A 26,268-nucleotide genomic window follows, 5' to 3' on the forward strand; every position below is an offset into this window, starting at 1 on the left:
TAAAAATATCTTTATTGAAAAAAAGAATTTTCTTCTTTTTTTTTTTTTTTTTTTTTTTAAAATATCAGGTCCCCCAGGCAATAAAGTAGCATCTAGTAATTTATTTAAACTAAGGCAGAACACAATGCTTTTAGATATTACCAAACTGTCTGTCTTTTCTTCAACAAATTTATGTTATCACTGAAGTTTGTGGTGGAGCTCTGTAATACATGACTGTAGGAAAGTTGACCTCTCTCCCTTTAATGTTTGCCTTGGTCTTGCAGTCATTCATTGACATTGCAGGAGCGCTGGTAGTCAGAGGTGATGGCTCAGGTTTCTTCTTTGTTTCTGGTTTTTTTTTTTTTTTTTCAAAAAAGTACAAACTGTCTGTAGCATCAAGTTCCCTTTACTTGTTCTTTCAGGAAGAAAGTACGTATTTCAGATTTTGAACTGATTCCAGTACAGAAAGGCCATTCAATCTGCCTACACGTGTGTAAATGAAAGTGGGCCAATTTCTAGAAGTCAGAACGATTGCATAGGCTCAGCGCATGTTAAATTAAGAATAGTGGTCTTCATTCATACTGAAACAGGAATTTGAGGGCATTATCTGTGGAGCTAGTTGTAAATGGTATTCGTTAATTTTCATGCATTAGTTGTGTGTCCTCCTGTTCAGTCTTTTCATTAAATAATTTGTTTGGGGGTTTTTTTTGTTGTTACGGCTTGTTTAAATTATTTTTTTAACCACTTACTACTTCTCTTAGACATTCTGGGGAAGACAACAAGATGCTAGTGTGTGATACATGCGACAAAGGCTACCATACTTTCTGTCTACAACCAGTTATGGATGCTGTTCCAACAAATGGTTGGAAATGTAAAGTAAGTTGAAACGTTTTAGAACAATTCCTTGTCATTGTAGGGGCCCATATTTTGTTACCCACCTTACGCTGGTCCAGGTGTGTTCCGGACTGCTGTTGCTGTGTAACATAACTTGTAATTTCTGAAGGGATCCCACTGGTACGTGATTATGTGGCTCTACAGCTGCTCTGTGAGGGGAGCTGTCAGCACAGTGGCTGAAGCAGCCTATGTAGGACAGTAAATCAACCTCCATACGGGAAAAGAGAAGCCTAGGATCCATGTGGAATGGATAACCTTCACTTGATGACAGCTGCTCTCATGATCTAATGTAAATTAAAATGTAAACTTAAACTTGTGCAGTAGTATATGTAATCTATACTTGAAGGCTTTTTATATTCAACTACTCGCTTACTGGGATGCAGCTGTGCAGGTCAAGGGTTCCTTTGCATTTGAGGAGGGCAGGATGGATTTGTTGTCTTATCAGTAACCTTGCAAGTAAGCTTAAGTAACAATAAAAATACAATTTCAGCGTAACAAGGGAAGTCTCTATATGTGAGATATATGTAATTTCATAGGTCGTGGCAGTCATAAGGCAACTGAGAATAGGAATAAAAAAGTTTGGTCTCGTAAGAAATACTCCTTTCAAGACAGTAGTGCAGGGAAACTATTCTTGCTGTTGCACAGGTTCTTCATGCTCTGTTACCAGATTTGGCGTAATTTATTAGTGTTATCAAGAACAGAAACTTTATTTAATTTAATTCAAAACAGGAAAATGTCAGTAAATGGCAGTTCTGTCACATTGTGCAATATCATAATTAACAAATTAATTCTTGTGGTCTCTAGAACTGTAGAGTATGTGCTGAGTGTGGCACACGAACAAGTTGTCAGTGGCACCATAATTGTTTGGTATGTGACAGTTGTTACCAACAGCAAGACAACTTATCATGTCCTTTCTGTGAAAAACTGTGCCTCCAAGACTTCCAGAAAGATATGTTGCATTGTCACATGTGTAAAAGGTAAGAATCCTATTTTTTATTAAATTGTACTAAAATGCCTAAAGCTTATGGTGAGCTGTATGACTATGATGCATTTCTGTGAGGGGTGTAGGCTGGGTGTGATGTACCTCGTTGTATCTCATTGTCCAACATCTGTCCTTCACTCCTGAACACAACCAGCAGTAGCAGATAGCCTTATTTTAATCTTAGCAAGTAAGTATTAATTGGCAGTTACCTGAGGTGTACAGAGAAGTAAGTGTTGCTGCTGCTTCTTACATTGCATCTGTTTCGTAAGTAGACTAGAAGAGTCCTCATCCTAACTTTTGGAAGACTGTTGTTTGCAATGGTTTTTGGTAGTTGTTTTTTCTTCTTTTAAAAATTTTTAAGTATGTGTTCTAGTTTAATTTTACATGTTTTGCTAGGCCAGTAGAAAAAAAAAAGAGCACTGCTGGGAACCTTTCAAGAATGTAGACTGTGTTTCATATTCAATGCTCTTGTGTCTTGCTGTGCAACATCTCGATATTGCTGTACACGTTGTAGTGTCCAACTGGCTTTAGTGTCAGTTTAGGTCTTCATGTTTAAATTTGTTCATGACATGATGATTGATTGTGCTTGTTTCTCTAAAATTCTCCATAATAAAGCATTTTTATTTCTCCATAGGAAAGGAAAACAGTGCTATTTTTAAATTGGTGTTTACTAGGATACTTTGTATTTTTCATATTAAAATTGTAGTCATACTAAATTAATTTCCCCAGGTGGATTCACGTAGAATGTGACAGATCTCCAGGTAGTGAATTGGAGTCTCAGTTGAAAGACTACATCTGCACTCTTTGTAAACAAGGAGAAGGGGATCAGAGTCAGTCATGTGATATAATGGACACTTCTGAACTCATTCCCGAACCTGACAATATAACAGGTAATCAAATGTAATCTTTGTATTTCCAAAATGCTAACATCAAACAAAAGTGTCAGCAGCTGTCTCACTAAATCTTTTGTGAACCAGCCATTGTGAACTCATATTCTGCTCTGTGGAGTTCATCCATTCCTTTATTTAGCAACGGCTTCTCAAGCAGTCTGTGGCTGAGCTCAGTATTCTTCTTTCTGGCTTCAGGATCCTGTATTAGAAACTTGTGCAAGGAAGCTCCTTAATGGTGGCTCTCAACCTTCTGGCTCCAGCTTCTCAGCCTGTAGATGTAAACTTCTCTGATTTTTTTTGGACGTGGTACAGTTCACAACTGTGTGACTCACTTGGCAGCCTAACTGCCAGGCACAAGGCAGCTTCTGGTAGATGTTCCTGGAGACATCCAGTTTTCCTGTTTCCCTCTTGCCTCTTGTCAGGCTCCTAGACAAGGAGCTCTCGTAGAGCCCATTCTCCTCACAATGTCCAGTGGAAGCTGAATTGTGTTCAAGGGACAGGTATATTTAACTAAACAACTCATAATCAAGTGTCCTTTTTCAAAACAATATATGATTAGTCATCTTGTTTCTGAGAGATTCTTGTCTAAATGGACAAGTCAAGCTAAATGTAGAATGGGAAGTTGCGAAAAAGTGTAGAATATTTTTAAAAATTACTCAATAACAGTAAGGAAGGACACAGAAAACTTGGATCTGTTGATCTGAGTCTGGTCGGTCATCCACAAGCCCTGCGTAGTGAACTCGTAACTGAATGCTTTTGTGTGTTTCACACCAGGTGTTCATTGGATAGCACCTACTCTCCTGCAGGCTGAATTTCTTAAGAGAAGTACAGTTGTGGTTAAATTTGGAAGCAAGATGAAATCTAACAGATTCACTGCACTACCACTGCCACGTGCATTTTTGATGTTTAAGCAGCAATGCCTGTGCACTGATGTATTGTTAAAAGATATTGATAGCTCAGTTGCATCTGTGTTTTTGAAAACTTGATAATTTTTGACTGAAAAGAAGTATTGGACTACAACAAAAATCTTAATTTTTGTGCAGTCAAACTGATGTGTTGTCTAAACAAGTCATTCTCTGATGTTAGCCTGTGCACGTAAGTGAATACCTTTGGTGAGTAGTAAAGAAATGATGAAAAACATGATCATGGAGGAAGGGCAGTGATGGTAGGTATGTAAAAGAACAGAACTAACACACCGAGTTAGAAAAAGTGGCGACTTCAACCTTTGAAGATCACTTCCATTCCGAAGGGTTAGTAGGGGCTGTTGGAAAACCCTTTTGAATAAGTAACTGGTTTATTTGACAGACTGAAGTTTTAAGTACTGCTGTTAGGACTTCTAGCTAGTAGAAGCATTGACAAGCATACCCTTGTCCCCAGGGAAGAACAGGACTGTCAACTCAACTACTAGGAGTAATGTGGAGCTATTACATCAGTACAGTCATGCAGTGTTCTATACCCAGGAGAGCACTTTTGTACATTAAAATCAGATTTGGAGCCGATCTAAACGATCACTTCCTCAAAGTTAAAATATCACTTCAAAGCTGCCAGAGTCTGAGAGCAGTTTTTAGGTGCTAAAAGTAGCATCACCTAATAGTTCCTGGCTTTCTGAACTTTGAAGAGACTTTCCTAAAGAGAAAGCTATATTCCCTTGACATTTTTTGTGCTGGCATCTGTTGAGGATCATTTCCTTTTGAGCTTGCACTTACCGTGTACTTTGTTTTTCCTGTTCATACTTCGTGTAGTGCATTTTAATGAATTTCCTGAAGAGCAAAAGCTTTTACGTGAGGGGAAAAAAGAAGTATTTCCTGTTTCTGTGCTCTATAACGATACTGTCAGCCAAAGTAGTACTCAGTAGTGCCATTCCATGCAAATTCCTTTATTTAATAGGAAGAACTCACAGACTAAAGTGTCCTAGTTCTAAAGCGGCAAAATATAGTTTTCATGTTGATGAACAGGTAGGTTAAAAATGAGTGTTTCCAAGTGCTGATACTAGATAGAAGCTCATATCTGTACCATAAACCATTGTAATATTTATATAAGAATTCAAAGTCTTCATGCTACAGACTGGGATTTGAGAAAAGCCTGTTTGTATTGCTCAGGTAATGCAAAAGTCTGTGACTGTGTGTAAATTCAGTTGAATTTTCCCAATTAGGTGTATGTAATTGTTTTATGAACATTCTTCACTGTGAGAGGTATAAAACAGCTTCATTGTTAATAAGAAAAAGGCTCTTAATCTTTAAGGAGTACTATATAGTCTCTCTAACCTTCTCCTTGACCTGATTTGTGATAACTCCTTTCCTATCGGTAAATACCATTCTCTTTAGCCAAAAGGTCAAACAGTGACAGCAATATTACTTGATGCCCAAGTAACAGAATAAACGTCATACCAATTTTGATAACTTCTTTTCCTCTCCTTAAGCTTGTACAAATGAAATGGAAATGGAAAGTGGTGGAGAGGATGCATTTCAGGAACAACCCATTACTGGTGATGGCCCTGGTCAAGAATCAGCTGTTGGTTGTGTCACAGACGGTAAGAAAGAGTCTTGTAGTCTGAGAAAATGCCAGTACAGAATCCTTCAGAACCCTCTTCTGTTCAGGAAGGTTTGTGCTACATTATAAATTTAGGAGGAAGAAGTGCCTGGAAAGCAGTAGGAGACAAATTGTTTCAGTTCTACTACCTGAACTCTCAAGCAAGAGGATTAACTTTTTTGCTGAAGATGTATTTTATCTTCAGACTATTTGTGTAGCAGAAAATTGTTTTAGTTTTTTTGTGGGACTGGCTTTCTCCAAAAGCTGGAACTACAGTTAAATGCTATTGTACACCAGAGATTTATAGTTAAAACCACTATTTTTTTGCTATTCAGATGGAGTCTCTCATACTTTCTCTTCAAGTCTTTTTTATTTGTAGCTGCAAATGACTGGATTGGATTAGTTTCCACTGGTGTGTTTTGGGGCATGCTGTAGAACTTGTTTCCAGTTCATATGCTTTGTGGTTGTAACTCCCCAAGTATCTTTAGTTAAGGATTTCTTAACTTCTTTTTTTCCCTTTAAATAAAAGATAATTTGTTTCATAAGCAAATGTACTACTCCAGACAGGGGGTGTTCCAGTAGCTGACATTTGTGTTCTGGGTATGGGTATATATATCTTACCAATCACACATGAAGTACCAGCCAAAGAAAAGAATACAAAAAGAATGGTTTCTGGGTCAAGTCATGTTAGTGTTAGTAACCAATATCGATGGCTAAGAACTTTCCAGTATGTCCCATCCACTCCCAGCCACTGTTGAAGGGTGATTGCTGTGACGGGAAATGAGAAACCTGCATTTAAAGCCAAAGAAAAAAAAAAAATCTTGTAGTTAGCTGTGATCACTCTTATGCATCACAGCCTGTAGTATAAGGGCAATGATTTAAAACTGTTAGTGAATATTCATAATAAAGTGCTTGGCTTTGAACTGTAGTGGCTGAGAAGGCTGTAGCACTGAGGGTTTAAGAAGAGTGCAAGTGTAATAGAAAGTAAGGGGCTTGTAAGAGAATCAGGGTCTATCAAAAAGAGATATGGGAAGCCAAATTCAGAGCAAAGGATGTAGTTCTCCATGGCATGGATACAAGACTCTGGAAATCTTTGATGATGGAAGTTGTGGATGAAAGGTGCTTGATTTGGTTTAGAGGAAGGCTAGACAAATATTTTCTAAAGGCATACATAAAATTTATTAAATAAAAAAACCCAGCATCAACTGGTTACATTTCAGATGATTTCCTAAAGTTTGAATAAGTGGTAGGAGGGAAATGTTTTTTATTTGTACTTGTCCTGTTCTTAGCTGTCTGCTTTTTGGAAGTGTTGGGACAATTGCTTAAAATACATTAATTTATGCTAGCATTCATCTTCAATATGCAGAAATGAAAAAGGAGAAACTACTTTTAGCTGCCTACCTGGAAATGTGTGTTCAGATTCCTCAAAAATTAATCTTGGGTCTACTTTCTTGTGATTTACACTGCTGTGTTTCCAGGGAAGAAAAATAATGACCGAAAACCAGACTACTGTAAACATAGGTACAAAGAAAGGTATCTAAGAAGTATATTTTAAGCTACGTATTAAGTTCACTGAAGTAAAGTGATATGTACTTGGTGTACTTGATGGTGTACCAAGTACACTTGTTGACCGGTACACCTGTGTGAGTTTTTCTTCTTTTGCACTAAGCTTTCAATATGGTTTTGCTTAGTTACAGGCGTATTAGCAGAAGAAAAGACCACAGAACTGGAAACGCAAGTCTCTGCTGAAATTAATTCAGCTGAAATGGAAATGTCTCCTAAAAAGACCCCAGCATCTGGTGACAGTCAGACTGGGAAAATGACAGACATGATGGAAGGTGTTCAAGCTGTAACACAGCAGGAGTTAAACAAACAAGTGGAAGAGACACAGCTACCACAAGGTAGTGTGGAGGTGTCAGAAGTATCCACAGTAGACTCTCGGTCTCTGTCTTCCATACCTGAGACCTTAACTGTGACGCCAGAAGTGCAGGAGACTGAAAGTAAAGGAGATATTTGTATCCCTGTAGAACAACAACTGGAAAAAGTAAAAGTGCAAAATGATGTAGAAAAAGGAGAAACTCGTGAAAAGTCAGAAACACCAACTCTTGTAGAAGTAGAAACTAGTGCTGCAAATGAAGGTGTTGCACATAGTTCCCCAGTTGGAGACAAACCCGTAAAATCACCAGCTGAGATTTCCCCCTCACTTCCCCCATCGCTTAACATAAACAAGACAAGTGTGTCTTCCTCGCCAGATGTTTCAGTAGACTTGCATTCTCCACGAGATGTACAGCAGACTCAGCCTGCAGTGTTGCCTTCCACTGCTGGAAGTGCTCTCCCAACAACTTACATATCAGTCACTCCAAAAATTGGCATGGGAAAACCGGCCATCACCAAACGCAAGTTTTCTCCTGGAAGACCCAGATCAAGACAGGTAAGCACGCAGAGAATTCCATTATAGGTTTATGAAGCACATAATTTGAATTTTCATGCATTAAATTAAAGATGTAGTATGCACTTATTATTCTCAGTAAATGTCTAGCTTATTTCTTCCAGAAGTAATTCTGTGTTAAATAGTTGAGAGACCAAATATCATAAAGCTTCTCTAGTGAGAATTAACATTTCTTTCAGCTCATGCTTAGAGCAAAATGAAAGAAAATTTGTTTTATTTTTAATACCTATGCTACAAATGGAGATATACATAACGCAGTGCCTTTTAATTTATCTCTTAATCTTTTTCATACATTTGTTTATTTTGGGGAGTGCTTTCAAAGTGTGTTAACGATTCTGAAACTGGCTTTAAAGAACAACCTGCAACAGCTCCTGTCTCCCATCATGCTGCCAGATATCTTGATTGACATTTTTAATGGTGTGGCAAATAATTTGATGGTTTTCTTGCATTAGCGAATACCATGTAAGATCCACCTGGTAGAAATCATTGTGGTTTGACTAGGATTAAGTTTGATAAGTGAAAAGAGTCTTTAAGTCTGTCACCTTGTGCAACAACTTGCTCTATTTGAGCCAGTGGGGATAGTAGTTCTTCAACCAGTAGGATTTATTTTGAGTTTGCAAAATTCTGCACAAAAAGTATGTTAGTGTGACAAATTAGTGTTTAATTTCTGTTCTCGTCAAAATCTATTTTTATTCTTCAGGACTTCTAGGTTGATGATTCCAAGCTCTTCTGAACTTAATGATAAAAAAGCTTTTTATATGCTGCATAATTCTTTCAACTTTTACATGTTAATTAAGGGTTCAAAATTTTTGGTTCTTAAGAAAACGCATGTGAATAGTGTTCTGAAAAGGGTTAAAGGTACATAGTAAAGGCAACAAGCATTATATAAGAATTTAAATTTGGAAGGTTTTAGACTATCCCTGGGGGTTTTTTTACTCTCATATGCTAGCATGTATAAAAATCATTTTTCTTAAACCCTGTACTGTCCTAACAATTAAATTTATTTTCTCAGCTTATCATGCAAATTGAAGAGGGGTGGGCTTCTGTGAGCTTCTGTGACAGTCTAAAATGAATTCAGGTGTTCTATTGGGGGAAGTTTGTTTGTCATCTTTTGTGTTCTAGTAGAGTTGGATTTATTTTTCTGTGCAATTCGCCCCTGTTCTGCATGGGAACCAGCATTACCATTATTGGTAATTACTGTTTACTGGTAATAAAGTTATTTCACTGCCAGAGAACCCACTGAGGAAAACATGAAGGCTGACCCTAACTGTAAATGCCTGTAGCAGAGTAGATACTCATCTTAAAATACAAAAAGCCCTCAGCTGTAAAAGTAGCAATTTGAGTATTCTACATACAATAGACTATAGACATTAAACTCTTAATCTGTGGTGTGAGTAATGCAAATAAAACTCAGTTGAATGACAGTTTATGTCAGGTGTAACACAAAATCCTAGCCGTGATGCTGAATCAGTATAATCTGTTCAACAGTTTGCAAACCGTATTTTTAAATAAAAAGGTGCTCAGCAGTACCAGTTGTAGAGTTGGAGAAGCTACTTACGAAATTCATGGTCTCTCCTGTAAAAGTACGCTAGAAGTCTGTGAAGGTTTCTTTTGATTTCAGTTATCTTTGTCTTGTACTTTAAAGCTATTAACCTGCAACTTCTGTGAAGTGAATAGCAATTTTCTGGTAAGAAAAGCACACGCGTGCTTCGTTTAAAGTCCCAGTACACTTTTGTGCTTTCCATTGATCATTCTGTTTTAGCATAGATTGGCACCTTGTGGAGATCAGTGAAAATTTGTCTTAAGTAAGGACTGAAAAGAAATTAAGACCTTGTGGATACTTGATTAGTGAAAAAGATACACTTTTTCTGGCCAGTAATCTAAGTAAAGCTTAACTAGTTGGTAGGGATTTGGGCTTGAGGTCTTATTTACACTTCTGTTCATCTGATTTTTCCGTGTTGGACATGAAGGATGCAAGTGTTGTACCTGCAGATAACGTGGATTTTGAAAAAGAGAAAAAGCTTGTATATAATAGATACTTTCGAAAAGCAACTTTATTATTAGGACCATACTTCTGTTTCCAGTGTGTGAGGGGACTCTGTGTTTATTTGGCTGCCGTTAGTGGGGTTTTTTTTTTGTGTGTGTGTAGGTCATTCTCGAGTAAGGTATAGATAATATTTGCAGAAATACATATGTCCTTTAAATGGGGACAAAATTACCTCTGGTGCTGTAAATTTACCATGTTAACTTACTACTGTGGGCTTTTGCTGAGGGACCGAAAGCTGTAGAGTATAAGAGATTTAGAAATGTCCAGTTACAAGTAGGTCCTTTCCTTTTGAGCAAGATGTAATTGGATAAATCCAGGATAAGTAGGGGATGTGTTTAAATGTTTTGGCCTTTGAATTGCGCACAGAAATTGGTTCAGGTTTGGTTTTGTGGGTTGGTTGGGGTGTTTTTTATTGCTGTTTTTACTATAAATGTTCAGGTTTTTTAAAAGAATTGCATGGTTTTCCAGATCAGGAGTTCTAGATCGGAGCAGAAGTCTCTAAATGTATTTGATTGTCAAAGAACATCTTGTGGTTTTTATCTAATTCTGCTCAATTTATGTCACCTTTAGAAGTGCTCTTTTTCTTTAGAAGTGATTTTTTTGTTGTTGTTGTTAATATTGGTTCTAGTTCTCAGGAGAAAAGTGCTACATTTTTCTGCTACTTGTGCCAACAGCCCTATATATGACTTCCTTTATAAGCAACTCATTATGAATGATTTTTAGAAACTGATGGACAAACTGTCTATAAGAAAGAAGTAGCGTCATCGCTGTAACTGTTACCCCTCCTTCTGATGCTCTCTAGACATTTGCATGTGCCAGGGTCTGCTTTGGTTTTCTGTTACGTGACAGTTCTTTGGGGCAGGTGCGAAGTCAAGTAAGCAGGTTTTCAGCCCCTGTAAAACCAAAGATGCTGACAGCTGAGAAGAGATCTGCTTTCTACTGTTCCATCTTACTTTCCACGCTGAGTGTGGCCTCACTGCTGAAGAATTGACATAAACTTAATTTACAACTTCTTAGCCTAACCCCGTGTTTTAGTGCTTGTCTGTCTAAAGATGATCATACTGATCCAAAACAAGTAGAAAGTGGGGAAAAGAATTCTGGGGGAAAAAATCCTTCTGTGAAGCTCTAGATATGGCAGGTCAGAATGAACGAGGTCATGTGTGGTTCTTCTCTGGGCATCACTAAAGAGGAATTTTGCCTTCTCGAAAGCAGGTTAGTTCTGTGGGTCTGAGGCCTGCTGCTTTCTCTTTAAAAACTGACACAGAGTGCTGTGGTGTCTCTTTGTGTCAGGAGCAGGATTATGCAATACAAGCATTGCCTTGCAGCTGGAGGAGTCTGCAGCAACATGTCTTAGAGGGCAGTGAAAGAAGAAAGAAAAATTACACAAAGAATATTGGGTTATTTCTGTTGATTAACAAGGTCGTGGCTTCTGCACTGGGTGAAGTTAACATCGGCTCCACAGCTGCTTTCTCCTATAGCACAAAGGAACTGTCATCGCAGAACTAGGTGCTCACCCAGGAATGCGCAGGTGTAAAACAGATACTTCATAAAGAGTCGGGTTACTCTGTGGACCCCGAAGACAAGCCAGCATTAGCCAGTTTCCACAGATGGCAATATTCTTCACTTTCTCTGAGAAGATTTAAATCCTTTAATATGTAGTTTACCTTGTCAGAATGTCCTGTTCCTGGTTAAAAAACCCCCCAGCCTTAAAAAAATGCATTGCAATGGGTTATTGCAACGTCAAAGGAAGAAGAATTGGAAAAAAATTTATCTGGATCCTGAATATATTGCTTCTCAATTTGGTAAGACACATGCTTCACTGCAGTCAGGGGAATCCATGTGAAGGAATAATTTCTGATCTGGATTTGTTTTCATTAGATTTAATGTATTGTGCTGGGCACTAGGGTGAATGATTATTCCTTTCCTCAAAATCTATTAATACAATTGCTAATAAAATATGTTTGAGTAATTTTTCAGTTTCACTATGGAATACAAAGATAGGCATAATCTAAAGTAATTTCCTGTATTGGATCTTAGTAGTTTGCATTTGTAATAGGCTTTACTAATGTGTCTGCAACACCAGCACATTGCTTCGATTTTGAAAGGACTAAAACCCATCTCACAAGCAGTGAAGATGATATTCTGCTCGAAAAGGCTTCGTGAATCCCTTCCAGGGCTGCACTGTCAGTCTTGCTGTCATCACCACTCTTCTCCCCCCGAGCATTTCTGTATGCAGCACTTCTTTGGTTAGAAGCAACAGGAGAAAATCCATCTTCTAAACCAAAGGGGAGCTGTGCATAAATCAATATGTAGGTACAGTTACATGAGTAAGAATGGCTTTGGCTGGTACGAGCTTAGTCCACTTCAGAGAATGTGTTTTTCTGTGTCAGCATAAAGCCTGTCAATAAGGTGCACTTCTACTAACCGTGTTTGTCAGCAGAGCACATTTTCCATACCTATCCAGTACCTAAGGTAAGCTTCAAATCTGCATCCAGCCCAGTCAGAGGACCATGTACCTATCTGCCAGGCTTAGCATCTCACTGGCTTCCCATGGGTTTTGGTCCACGGTCTGTTTCTGGAATGGAGCCAAATTGGTTTTTACTTATATCCAAAATCGAGTTGGTTTTAGATCAGAGATACTCACAGAGCTTCCAGCAGCTGCCAGCATGATAAAGCTTTTTCAGTGCTGTCCTCAGAGTTAAGTCCGTACAGTATCTTCTCCATGGAATATGCAGATTCTCTACCCTTGCTTTTAAACTGCAAATGTATGCTGCGGACAGGACCTCTCTTCCATCTTTTTTGTGTTTCTTCTTTCCGAAGTAGTAGTCTTCAAAGAAATTGTCATGTAAGTTTATTAGTGAATGATCTGACATATATCTAGTTTGAAATAAAGCTTCACAAGGGAAAAGGGTATTTTTTTCTGTGAGGTATAATTTAAATAGTATTGGATATAGTCTATGTATCCAAGTTGAACAAATTTGAAATAGTTACTTCTGCTACAGCACTGTGTACTGGAGAGCACAATACAGAGTCAGTAAACAAAAGGTGTTGCAGCCTATCATCATCACCATGGCTTGGCTTCATGAACAAAAATCTGGGAAGGGCTTTTCCCACGCTCACTGCAAGCGATGCGTGCACCCTTCGGGACTGCACGGTGGATTTTTTAGGTGAGGCGCAGCGTGCGCGGAACTGGCCCCACCCTTTACACCTGAGGTTCATCTGCCAGGGCCTAGGGAGCTTGGACGGTGACAGCGAAGTCCTCGGGTCATAGGTTTGGTTAGAGTGTCCTTCTCTTAGATGGAGCCTTACAGGGCTAAACGAGCTCCATCTGCCCGGGTTTGAAGTCAGAGTTGTCCTTCTCCTAGGATGGCTGCCCGAAGGCTAGTGAGCCCATCCTGCCCGTGGACACACTTTGTCTGACCCTTCAGTTGAGACCTGTCTGGCCTGGGAGACCCCACCGGAGGCACATGCCACCACCAGCAGAGCTCTCAACCTCACAAGGGCACGCAAGCTCCTTCCCCACGGCAAGGGGGTGCCCGTGAAAGAGTCGCTGCTCTACCTCCGGACATCACAGACCTGGGCACGGGGCAGCCGGGGCCTGCCAAGAACGGGAGTCCTGGAGGGTATACAGCACTGTAAAGAGTTGAGAATGGTCTGTAGAATAATATTGAATAGAAAATAGTAGCTATATCCTATTTTTGCTATATCGTAAGTATTATTTTAGAATGCATTCCATGGAAAATACTGTGATTAGTGGTAATCAGTTTTTATCCTGAATATATTGGTGATCACTATGATACAGCTTACTACATATTTCTAGGTGTTGTAGGAGATTTTCTAAATTGACCCTGAAGATATAGAACGCTGTGATGAGTTCAGATGTATGTTCTTTCTTGGGTATTACAGCTTTTTTGCTGTCTTCAATTACATGGTTCCGCTAAGTATGTTGTAGTGGGAGATGTTGGAAAAAAGATCAAAAAGAGTCTTTTTCAAGGATTAGTTTTTGTTACGGTTTTTATGTTTGGTGGTTTTTTGTTGTTTTTTGTTACGAGAGGAGCTGTATTTTGAACAGATTAAATTTTGGTCATAACCTGAAAATTACATTAAATATGAAATTGAAAATCCAGCTTTGTGCGTGTGCGGCTGCCATTGATTTCATAAAGCGTTGAGCAGCTAAACCCGGTCGTGGTGATTTAGTGAGCTCTCCTGACCCGTGCTGACGTTAGGTTTCTCTTTGTTAGAGCGTACTTGCAGCTGTGTTGTTGAGTTTCGAGGACTCAAGAATATGATGGAGAATTGGAACTTCCTGTTTCTGTCGAAGTACATTAATTATTGCTGTGGTTCTGATGTAAATGAACTGAATAGAACTTTCTCTTCGGTATTGTGTGGTAATAGGCATTAATTAAAAGCCAAAATATAATTAATGCATCTCTTTGATGTAATTCATTTGTTCACAGTATTGTGGAAATGTGTGTTTTGAATTAAGCTTATCTGACCGAGAATTCAAATGTTTCAGATCTACAATAAAACTTGGATTAAATTTCCAATTTAATTCTTAACAATATAGTTCATGAATCATATACAATTCATTTTGTCTCACAAGACCAAATATTTCATATTCAGATTTAATATTCTATTAGCTTTTTATTCTTTTGAATATATTTAATCACTAGAGAAGTGTATCTTTTTAAAAGGAAAATAATTTTGTACGTCCCAAGTAAGAGTAGGTAGTTTTAGTTGCTAATTAAGTGTATTCCGCATGTTTGAGATCTTGAATTCTGACCCTTAAGCCAGCATGTTACCTCCCTTACAGATTAATGTAAAGATTGTTTCTACCATACGCAGATGTTCTTTGTGCTGCTATACAGATTTTCTCTGAGTGGCCATATTATGAGAACAGTTACTTACTATGCGTTACGAATTTCAGAAATATGGGCAAACTATACCTGAAATTCAATGACATTTTAAACTTTATCTTGCTAAAATGGAACATACTGAAAATATGGCTAGCACAGTAAAGGTAAATCTCCCATTGCCACAGACCTGCTGATTTAGTTGCTAACTAGTGTGATGGTGCCTAGTGAAAACAGGAGATTTTGACAGAGCAGTGATTCCTAAACCAGAGTGCTCCGAGTGCAACAAAAAGCAGGCTTCAGCGTAGCCATTTCTGCAGGAGAGAAGCTGCTGCAGGTTCAAGGAGTGGGGTTCACCCAACTGCAAATATCTGCAGTGTTAAAGGTCTGCTGCAGTCACCTCGAGGTTCCTGTCGGAGTCGCTGGAGAGAACCGGGGGCGTGTAGGGTGAGACCAGTGTGATACCCTCCATCCCATGCGGTGGGTTGCGCTCTGCAAACACCTTTTTCTCTTTGCTGACCATGCAGGGAGCCCAGGGTGGTTCAGCACAGGTGAAGGGTGGCGTGTGTTTCAGCAGAGTCACCTCAGGAATGTGATGGGTAGGAATATCAAACCTCTGTTTCCGTGGAAAGTTGCTTTCTTGCTTTCCCCCCCATTTCTGACTCGGTGCAGTTCTGTCCATGTTACGCCCTTACATCCTGGATGTGAGCAGGGACTCTCGTCCATCTCTAGGTATGCAGGTGCAGAAGGTTTCTGCTCAGTGCTGTTGATGCTTTTGACTGTCAGTTGCCTACGTGATGACCTTCTAACTGAAGTCAAGCAAAAGCTGGGATAGCAAAATCTTACAATTTAAGTGTCTAATGAAGCAAATTCACTTTAACCCAAGTGCAGGGGAGCAGGAGTTGGCACTAGCAGTTCAGCTGGAGCATTTTGTGGAAGCACCATGGCAGATGGGAGGTCACGGTGGGCAGTTGAGAACACACCGGTAGTCTTCTGGACACTGAGCAGTTTGTAGGTTGTGTGTCTGGTTACTACATTGTGTGGGGAGAATTGTGAATTTTTTCTTTTTTGAAGTGCTGTGTTGTCCATATTCCCTCTCCCGTGCAGGCGTAGCTAAACTAGAAAACAGATTTGTGCTGAGTACCACTGTGGACACACTGAGGGCTGTACCACGTGGACCGTGTTGGCATTTTTAAAATGCAAGTCTTACACATAATTAGGCTTTTAGGTCCCTGACAAACGTCTTCTTTTGGACCTGTTGTGCCAGTTTGAATACTGAGCTATGAGAGCAACCACAGGTCACTACCTACCCAGCTCTGCAAGCAGAAGGCATCACAGGAGCTTTTCGCCATCCTCTTGAGGGGAAGTGAGGTGTTAGCACATACTCACTTTCATCAGCAAATTGAGCTAATCTGGCTGTGCCTAGCATGGATTAGGAAGATCTTGCCTGTGATAATTCTGGCCAGAAGTTGAGTAGCAGCTCTATCTTCACTCAGTACCAGTGTAAAGCAAAATACCAATTTACGGTTTGAGACAAATGGGTGTTTTGATGAGTTGTTGATTCCAAAGAAACTGTTTCCCACACATTCTTGATGGAGAATATTTCATTTCAGAAAAAAAAAAAAACAGAAAACAGCCAACCCACGTTTTGCAGAGCTATCTCATTTTTCTCAATGCTTATTATTGTATAGACCAGTATTCAAAGGTGTAAATGTGCCTGGGCTTGCCCGTGTGAGCAGTTAGGCATGTGTGAATAGTTTGGACTATTAGTATGCATGAGGTTATTCCGTATCATCCCTGCGGTTCCACTGCTGAATGTCATTCTCGAGAAGGCAAATCTCTACTTTTCATCTGGTTTACTTCTCATCTTGGTATTCCTTATTCCTTACTCTCACAAACTTAAGAGTTAGGAAGACATATTATCCTTTAACCACTCTGCTGTGTAAATTCAGAATGAAGTTATTTATGATCGCTATCTCCTGCAGTCTTTACGGCGGGTTCGAGAAAGCCTTCTATAGATTCTAATGTGTATGAGGAACTTCAGATTTTTCTTTCTTGTGTCTTAACATTTTCTTCTTGTTTTGCCTTGTTTCTTGTGACAGCATTATAAAATACTTCACCATGATGGGAACTATACAAACAGGGATAATAATCGATTAGTTAAACAGAGTGTGTAGGTACAGCCTATGGATGTATGTTATTACATGTCTATAATAACGTATTAAAATTTGATAGCACCATGTAACATGAAAACACTGGGGTGAAAAAACTTCGTAGTGGAGGTTTGTAATGGTTTATTTGCAGCAAACTTTCAGGAAAGAAATACTTTGTTAATTACCATGGCTAAATTTTTTTCTTTTTTCAAATGCTTTATTTATATTCCTTTTGTTTCACAAGCTTCTCAATCCAGTCCTTACTGTGATTGTCAGTAGTTTAGACTCAAAAGTTGACTAATGCCATCTGTTCTTTCAAAATGTGATTTGAAGTGTAAAAGGGGATGTTATCATCTCAAACTACTGTCGTCTTCATTTGATGCAATAAAATGTAGGGATATAATTTGTTGTTGTGATGATTGCTTGCTTTCGATTTTTATTATGCTTTGTTTATAAAACTCATTTTGTTGTACTTAACCATCAGTTGGAGCTTAATATTTGTTTTAGTGTATGTTTCAAAGAGAATCTAAAAATTTCTCACCTTCCTCTCCCTCGATAAACTAATTGGCTACTTAAGTTAACATAGAAATGCCTATGCCTGCATGTGCTTTGCGTTTCAGAGTTTTTTTGTTGCTTGCTTTTTTCTTTTTTTTTTTTCCCTTTTTTTATGTTGCGAAGTTTTATACATCTATTTTCTCACCTACCGTATCCTAGGGGGCTTGGAGTACCAATAATACAGTCAGCCCACCTTCCTGGTCCCCAGACATTTCAGAAGGTCGGGACATTTTTAAATCCAGACAGCTTCCTGGCAGTGCCATTTGGAGCATCAAAGTGGTAAATAATTTGAATTTATTTTCATATATCCCTTGCTATCTTTCTGCTGTAGAGACTAGTGATGAAATTCTTTATCTCACAACTGAATTAATCTTTCATTCTGTTACTGTCTAAGGCCTTTAAAAATTACTGCAACTCTGGAGCTTTCAGGTTAAAAAATGTGTGCTTTCCAGAGTGGACAGTACGATGGCGTCGTCCTGATTTTCAGTGGCAAAGAATAGCTTGTATTACCAATTTCTTGTGTGTGTTGAGGACTTCACATTTTGTGGTAGGCTTTACATAGCTGTCAAAATAAATTACCTGAGAAGGAAAATATCCTTAAGACTGGCAGTAAGGTGAGCCAGGAACAGAAATGAGCAGAGATCTGAAGGGTGGCTTGAATTGGTTGCTGTGGAGAAATCCTGCAGAGTGGATTCAAAGTGACATCGTTTTTAGCTTATGGGGGAATAAATAACAACTTTCCTACCTGATTAGATGGACCAAAGCTAGTATCCACAGTGACAGTTACCATTAAAAATATCTGAAGAAACTAAGTGAAATCATTATTTTTAAATAAAGGCAAAAAAGCTAAGCGGTGAAACTCTGACAAATAGCTGTAGCTTCCAAATGATTTGTTTTCATTTCACTTTAACTCTCATGCTAATTTTATTTTGACATTAGCCTAGCTTTTGCTGCTTCAAGCATTAATTTTCAGCTTAATATTCAGCATTAACATTGATACAAATATGTGCTTATTCCTGTTACTAGTTTTGTGAATATAACAATACTGATACCTGGTCTGAAACAGACAAAATGAGAAACATGCCAGGAAAGTTTACATCTTAAAAAATCGATGCTTGTGTGTCCTGTGTGTGCATATGTGTTAACTCCACATGTATGTAAGGACAACACCTTCATACATATAAATATTTCAGCCCTCGGTAGCATCTGTCCTTTCACTTCCTAAAACAGTATTGTGTTATATTATCTCATTGTGTAAGAGTAAGTCAATTTATTTTCCCTTTCTATTAATAGATGGTCGTTAATAAAATCTTCACATTGGGATACTTGGATTCTCCCTTTAATTATGACCATAAATTTCTGTATCTTCTTTAAAACGAAGAGTTGGCATATTTGAAAAGTATCATTGGTAATACTGAGCCCGCAGTGCTGCTTTCCATCCAGCGAACTCCTGTCTCCATCAGTAGAGACTGTTCATGCACCATCCCCAAGGAGCTTTGTGGTTCCATTAACATTGTTTTATTGAGTAAATGTTTTCCTTTGGTATTACAAGTATTTTCCAACAAACGTCTGGATACAGGCTCTGTATCTAGATACTCTGTGGATGGAGTTGGGCTGTATTAGGAGCTGAGATTATTCACAATTTTGAAATGCAATAAATAATCTCATGGCTTATTTTGTAGTAGAAAAGATGCTTGTTTGAGTCTATACTGTAATTATCATCAGTTAAACAGATCAGAGGCTCTGAAACACGTTGTGGAGTTCTCTGATGTACCAGCCAGAACTTGGGGACATTTGAATATGTTCTTTTTCTCCCTGGAAGTGATTAGGGAAGGTTAGAGAGCCTCTTTGTGTTTAATGACTTTTAAAATAAATAAATAAATATTGAGACCAAGTCACAGTATTAGTATCAGGTAATTATTATTGAAGACATACCTGTCCACAGTTAATGGTGGACGTACTGTGAATACTCCAGAGCACACACTGCAGCTGTCTGTCTGCATCAAAAATAAGGAAGGGGGAGAAAGAAGCTTTCTAAAAAGAAGTGGCTATTTTGTAAGAAAAACATCATGTTATGGGGAATGTTGATCCGAGTGTAATTGATGTTCTTAAAACAACAAGCTCTCTCTGTATCTGCTGAATTAAGAGAGTTTTGTGCAGCCAGATCCTGCTTTGCTTTGGGAGCAGGATTGAGATCTAATAATTCCCAGGTTTTGCTTGGTTATTCATAGCATAAGAAAAGCATCTATGATTGCAAGTAATCAAGTGTCCAGACCCCTTTCAGAAGTCCCATGGCTGCCTGAGCTGAACTGTTTAAAGAGAAAGGAGAAATGGATCACAGAATAAAGAATAGATACGCTGGATACTTTGCAGCGGTGGGGAAAAAAACCTCAAACCTTCTGTATTTCCAGTTATTCCTGAGCAGAAAATAGACATTTCTGGTTTTGGCTGGTTTCTCACTGGTGATAAAGGTGATCATATTATGTCGTGTAAGTAGTTGAAGGTACTTCACAATGATTGATACAGTGACTTGATGGCTATGGCCTAGTGTGCACATATTCACTTGAAATCATAGGGTGGCTTTTTTACTTACATTTTTCCCTAGATGATGTATTGAACAAGTTTGAATCCCACATAACAGAAGACCTTCAGGTTGCACTTCAATTGTTGTCTTCTGTTGAATAGGGCCATGGATCAGGATTCCCAGGGAAGCGGAGGCCACGTGGTGCAGGTCTTTCAGGAAGAGGTGGCAGAGGTAGATCAAAACTGAAAAATGGAGTTGGGACTGTAGTCGTTCCAGGGGTAAGAACATTTATTTTTAAGTTACATTGTAATTTGATAATGCAACATAAATTTCTTCAGCCATAATTCTTGTATTAAAACACTGTATAAAACCAAAGAGCACTAAAAAGCAGAGGTGTTTGATAAAGCTTGGCTATTATTGTTTGTGATGAAGAACCAGGGCACTGTAGCTTAATGGGTCTTACGCAGTTTTATGATGCTCTTGCCACTTAAACTCACAACTGTTTGAGAGTCTTGGAGGACTCCTTCCATTTCCTCATCTGGAGAACATGCTGGGTAAAGACAGCACTCACTGGAACAACAGAAAATGGGAGAGCAATTTGTGTGCGTAAGAATGTAACAGCAGCTGTAGCGGATCAGACCCCAGCTGCTTCTACGCAGGGAGGCAAAACTGAGTGCTGGGGGAAGAGTGCTGAAACAGAAGAGGCCTAAAGGAGGAGACACTTCAGCACTTCGTGGCTTGGGGACTGGCCGAACAGGAGGTGGTATCTTTGTCTTGGACAGCCTCTGTTGGAGCTGTTTTTCATGAATTTGTCTATTCACTTTTAAAAACTTTTGGAAACCATGTTACCCTTTTCTAGTTCTACAGCTCGTCAGCCTATGTTTTTGATTGCTGTCTGCTTGTTTCATTGCCTGCTCCTTAGTGCTCTGACAGAAGAGGCAGTGCAGAGTTGTTTTCTATACACCTTCTCCATCCATGCCATCCAGATTCTACAGAACATACTTTCTCCTCCTTTTCCTTCCCCCCTCTTCCCCTTTTTTTAATCTTCAATTCTTGAAGAAACTAGATCAACTAAGTGTCTTAATCAGTCCTCAGACTAAAAATTTATTAGACAGGAGTTTAATTATCTCTTTCCTTGCTAGTCTGGAGAATCCCAGTATTTTGAGTTGGTCCTTGTATGGACACACTTCGCTGTTTCTAACCACCCTTGTCAGGTGTTTTGTCACGTTCATTTGTTTTACTTTTTATAGCCCAGCACTCAGCCTTATAAAGTTCTTGTGCAGTTCTTCACAGTTGTCTTTTATTTGCTATTACTGTAAATATTTTTATACTGTTGGCAAGCTTTGTCACCTTGTGCCTTGCTTTATTTTTGAGACTGCACACGAGTGTGTTGAACACCCAGCCTGTTAGCAGACATAGAAATCTGAGAACTTATTCTAGACTTTATTTCATATCTTGTCTCAACATATGGACCACTCCTCTAATTTTACATAGGTTTACCTTTTTTTAAGGAGCATGGTTGAAGGAATTTGTTAAAAAGAATTTGGTCGCAACACAAGTTACATCAGTCACATTTCCTTGCTGCCAGGCTTGCTGACTCCTTCAGAGAGCTCTGCTAGATCCTGAATTACCATAATTAAAGCTTCCTTGACTCTAAAAAGTATATATCGATGTGTCTGCAAGTTCTTTGTTACGATCAGATGTCAGAAACTCTGTAGGATGGTTGGTACATGGCTTCCCCCCAGAAACCTTTGAGGAATTGGTAGTTACATTTGCCATCTCCCGTTCCTACAGCACTGAAGTGATTCTAAGCAAGTCTTGCTCACTGCAGTTGATAACTGAGATATTTCATACCTGTAGGCCTTTTAAAACTCTGAAACCCTATATAGGCCTGCTCTGCTCCTCATAAGGGGGATTTCGGTATGAAAAATAATTGGAAACCTGGACTGCAAAAAATTAATAGGTTTTTTCCCTGTTACGGACTTAGCTTCTTTGAACATGCCTTTTAAAGTCTGATTATCAATCACCCCTGCAGATTTTGAGAGGTGTTCTGTTCCTCATGTTCATACAAGGGCTTACTCATTTTTATGCTTTCATGAAGTAATTCCTCAGACTCTCTTTAGACCTTTTCATGTTCTTTCCTACATCTGTTCGATTTTATACAGTATTGTGCCACTTTTTCTGCCTGTATAATAATTTCTGGGAATACTCTGGTATTGATCTGGAAAAGGAACAAATGTCTCTGTCATTGATCACTTTTAAAGCTTTGGATGGTGAAGATTCATAAGTGAATACGTAATTTTAAAGGCACAAGATTAATTCCACTCAGGCTAGTCAAAGGCAACTCATTGAATCAAAGGGATTCACATAATTATTTATTCCTCTGCATGGGAAAGACGTGGACCTGCTGGAGCAGGTCCAGAGGGCCACAAAAATGACTGGGCTGGAACCCCTCTGCTGTGAGGACAGGCTGAGAGAGCTGGGGTTGTTCAGCCTGGAGAAGAGAAGGCTCCAGGGAGACCTTTTCGTAGCCTTTTCAGTACTTAAAGGGCCCTTAAGAAAGATGGTGGCAGGTTTTTAGCAGGGCCTGCTGCAGTAGGGTAAGGGGTGATGGTTTTAAACTAAAAGTGGGGAGATGTAGGGAAGAAATTCTTTACCGTGAGGGTGGAGAAACACTGACCCAGGTTGTCCAGAGAGGTGGTAGAAGCCTCATCCCTGGAAACATTCCAGGTCAGGTTGGATGGTGTTCTCAGCAATGTGATCTAGTTGAAGATGTTATGGTTCACTGCAGGGGAGTGTTCTAGATGACCTTCAAACATCCCTTGCAATCCAAAGCATTCTGTGATTCTATGTTACAAAGCGCTGGTTTATTCTTCAAGGGAAATTGGGTGTTACAGAACAAAGTCTTAAAAAAATTTTGTAACTGAACAGAAGATACTGAGTTAAATACAAAATGGACATCACTCTCCACAATTTCCTGTAGAAATTTGATCCTTTGACTCATCAAGTAAATGGCAGCTTCAGAGTTCTCCAGCAGAGATGTGGCTGGCTTGTGACAGAGTAGATGAAAGCAGCAGTACCAAGAGACCAGCATTTGAAACAGGGTATTTTCAGCCCCTTTGGACAAACTGATTCTTACTGAGCATGGGATCATGTCCAGTGGACAACTGCACAGCTTTGGAGATGCCTTGGTGTATCTCGGGAATGGGGAAGAAGGTGGCTACAGGTTAACTCGTGCGTTAAGAAAGCCTCGAAATCGCAGTGATTCAGCCCTTCAAATCCTGGTTTTGTGGTGCAAGCAATTCTAAGAACTTTGTAGAAATACATGGGAGGGAAAAGCTCATCCCGAATGTATCAAGAAGTGTTTTGAATGTTTTTTTTGATTAATGAGTTAGTTACAGCTGCAGTGCTCTCGACTATACAGTTGCTAAAATACATTAACCCTTTTTTAGCTATTCCTCAGCAAATGCTGAGTTTCAGGAACAGTGTATCAGAGAGATTCCTGTAGCTGTTGTAATGGTATTTACAGTTGTCTCCAGAGTGATGTTAAGATTTGTTAAATAGCTAAATTATTAATTTAAACTAAACTATGTGTGTAAGACTTAAACTGTATTTAAAATTAACCACATTTATAAAATCAGAACAGTTGATCAAACAAAGTTATATTTCTCTATCCTGTAATTGTTCTTTTACAGAGAACTGTGTGCTCTTGTCTTCCGTGGCCGCTCTGAGTTCAGAGAGTCAGTAGTTAGGTCTGTTTATTGAAATTCATGGATAACAACTTTTGCATAGCGAGATTTGCATGAAATTCAGAACGCAGCTGAAGTCATGTACGTGTATACACTGAACTAGTAAAGGGCAGGTCAGAGTAACGATCTGCTAATCAAAAGGAGAATGACTGTCTGCAGAAAGAGCTTATGGATTGAGATCAAAACAGCCGTTTCAAGTTCAATACGAGTCTTTATGGCCAAGATAGATAAGCCTCATCAAGAAACTCCTTACCGAGAGGCGCTTAACTCTTGTAACTTTAGAACTCCTGCTTATTCCTCTAACATACTAGGAAGATTAGCTAAACCACATTTTAGCCAATATAGGGCCGATTACATTTCTTTGAATTAGTACTCAAAAGTATGTTGCTGCAATTAACTTTTTGATGAGAACTTCAGTGTTTATATGTCGCGAACGGAGCAGACTGGTCACAGTATGACAATTACTACTAGTGATTTTTTTTCTTAACTGCCTCTCTCCTTCCTTTTCCCTTTTAACGTGCAGTGGGGTGATGCGTAAAGATGAATGAAGGAAAGGAAGACAATGTGTCTGTAAAACTGAAATAGTGATGATGCTTGTACAGTCGTGAAAATGTGAATACAGTAATTTCTGATGTAGATAGCTTTTATTCATACACTATGAACTTTCATAAATATTTGCAAAGCCTGTGTTCTCTGGTTTTATCAAAAATTAGCATATTTAGAGAGAAAGTTTCATCTTGTCTAGTCTCAGAAAATGTGACGTACTTGCTATTTATGTTTTGTGATTTTTTTTTTTTTCCCAATAGGTCTCAACTATGGATATTTCATCTAACAAAGATGAAGAAGAAAACTCAATGCATAATACCGTTGTCCTCTTCTCTAACAGTGACAAGTTCACTCTCCATCAGGTTAGGATGATAGTTACTGTATTTTCCTTTCTCTGGCTTTAATTAGAAAAAAGTAAATTAATGCCCTTGTTAGGATTTAAACTGTACAGCAATCCAGCTGTACAGTTGGATTTTACAGAATTTCAGAACTTAGTGTCTGGCACGTGTTGAGAATCTGCTCTTTGTCATTTCAGGATATGTGCGTAGTTTGTGGGAGTTTTGGCCAAGGTGCTGAGGGGAGGTTGCTTGCCTGTTCTCAATGTGGTCAGTGTTACCATCCCTACTGCGTCAGTATTAAGGTGAGCACTTTTGTCACATAAAATAATTGCTCGATTACACTGGGTTTGTATTGCACTTTAATAGCACTATGCTGCCTTTGGTTTTGTGGTAATTAGAGGAGTCATTAACTTGTTAGATATTCATCAGCTAATGTGACCATTATTTGTATGCGACTTGTGAAAGACTTTAATTAAATGTCATTTATAGTATACATTGCCTCAAGAGAAATTAACCTTTTTGTGATTTTGCAACCATAAATAGCACTGATTATCCAGCAGTTGGTTAAAATAACAGTTTGAGATATAAGCTTAAAACCTAAATACAAGCAGAGTTAAAAACAAAGAAAAAAATGATGCTGCATCTTCATTTACTGAGGGCATACGCTTTAGTTGATTCAATTTGTCTGTTGGCTGTCAGAATTGACAGCAGTTGGAGTGGTTAATTAATACATTTTACATTCATTAGTTTAGGAGAGAATGTGTGAAAATTAAATTTTAATGGTATGAGATGACTTAGCAAGCACATAATAAACTATTTACAGCAATATATACGCTATGCACTCTGTTTATTATATAAGTACATCTGTGTAAAAGTGGGATTTTTTTAAACATGTCGCAAAACTTTATTTTAAATGTACTTGAAAAATGCCATGTACATCTTTCATGAATTATAATTTGGCTTTGTGTTTATATACTACCCCTATGTTATATACTAATTATAATAAATTGGTTGTTTGCTTCGGATGACTAAAACCCCAGCACTCGTTATGACAGATAATTTAGGAAAGATACAGGATTTGGAGCAACCTGAATCCTGGCTTTACTACACTGCTGAAAAAGAGCTGCTGTGAGTTCTCCTTCCTGCCTGCAGGACCAGCTGTTGCTATTAGGAGTAAACATGTAAACATCTCCATGTAGATCTAGTGCAGGGTATGTTCTCTGGTGTGTTGGTTTATCTGAAGAAATTATATTCTAGAACAGAATCACATGTCAGTCATTACAGTTTCTTTTTGTTTAATCCATGCCCTTTTAATTGAAGCTTCAGGAAGTCCAATGGATAAAAACAGCTACTTGTGATGTGGATCGTCTGCACAGAGGAGCATCCCATGCTTCACTAGCCAGACTTCAATTTATATCACTATTGCACTTCTTAGAGCAGTTTCCAAATAATTTCCACCTTGCCTTTTGCAGATTACTAAAGTGGTGCTTAGCAAGGGTTGGAGGTGCCTGGAGTGCACCGTGTGTGAAGCCTGTGGGAAGGCAACAGATCCAGGAAGGCTGCTCCTCTGTGATGACTGCGACATCAGCTACCACACGTACTGCTTAGATCCACCTCTGCAGACAGTTCCGAAGGGAGGCTGGAAGTGCAAATGGTGTGTTTGGTTCTGGGGTCAGAAATACTGACTGCTGGCCTCTTCTATTTCTTCTTGTCACTTTGTATTTGCAATGTCTGTTGAACTGTAGTAATCACATTTTAATATTTAATTTTTTAAAATAAT

At 38.8% G+C, this 26,268-nt stretch overlaps 1 protein-coding gene across 1 annotated transcript in view; it reads left to right on the plus strand.

Moving 5' to 3' along the window:
* Positions 1-26,173, plus strand: part of LOC104497714 (histone-lysine N-methyltransferase 2C-like) — a 95,586-nt gene extending 69,413 nt beyond the window's left edge. Inside the window, exons 6-13 of the mRNA XM_010140996.1 lie at positions 1,678-1,850; positions 2,585-2,745; positions 5,165-5,275; positions 6,966-7,705; positions 20,017-20,133; positions 24,411-24,512; positions 24,686-24,790; positions 25,961-26,173. Coding sequence (XP_010139298.1) covers positions 1,678-1,850; positions 2,585-2,745; positions 5,165-5,275; positions 6,966-7,705; positions 20,017-20,133; positions 24,411-24,512; positions 24,686-24,790; positions 25,961-26,173 — 1,722 coding nt within the window. The remainder of the gene's footprint in view (positions 1-1,677; positions 1,851-2,584; positions 2,746-5,164; positions 5,276-6,965; positions 7,706-20,016; positions 20,134-24,410; positions 24,513-24,685; positions 24,791-25,960) is intronic.
* The last annotated feature ends 95 nt before the right edge of the window (positions 26,174-26,268 follow it).

The sequence above is a fragment of the Buceros rhinoceros genome, unplaced genomic scaffold, assembly GCF_000710305.1.
Source record: "Buceros rhinoceros silvestris isolate BGI_N320 unplaced genomic scaffold, ASM71030v1 scaffold7398, whole genome shotgun sequence".
In the NCBI taxonomy this organism is placed as follows: domain Eukaryota; kingdom Metazoa; phylum Chordata; class Aves; order Bucerotiformes; family Bucerotidae; genus Buceros; species Buceros rhinoceros.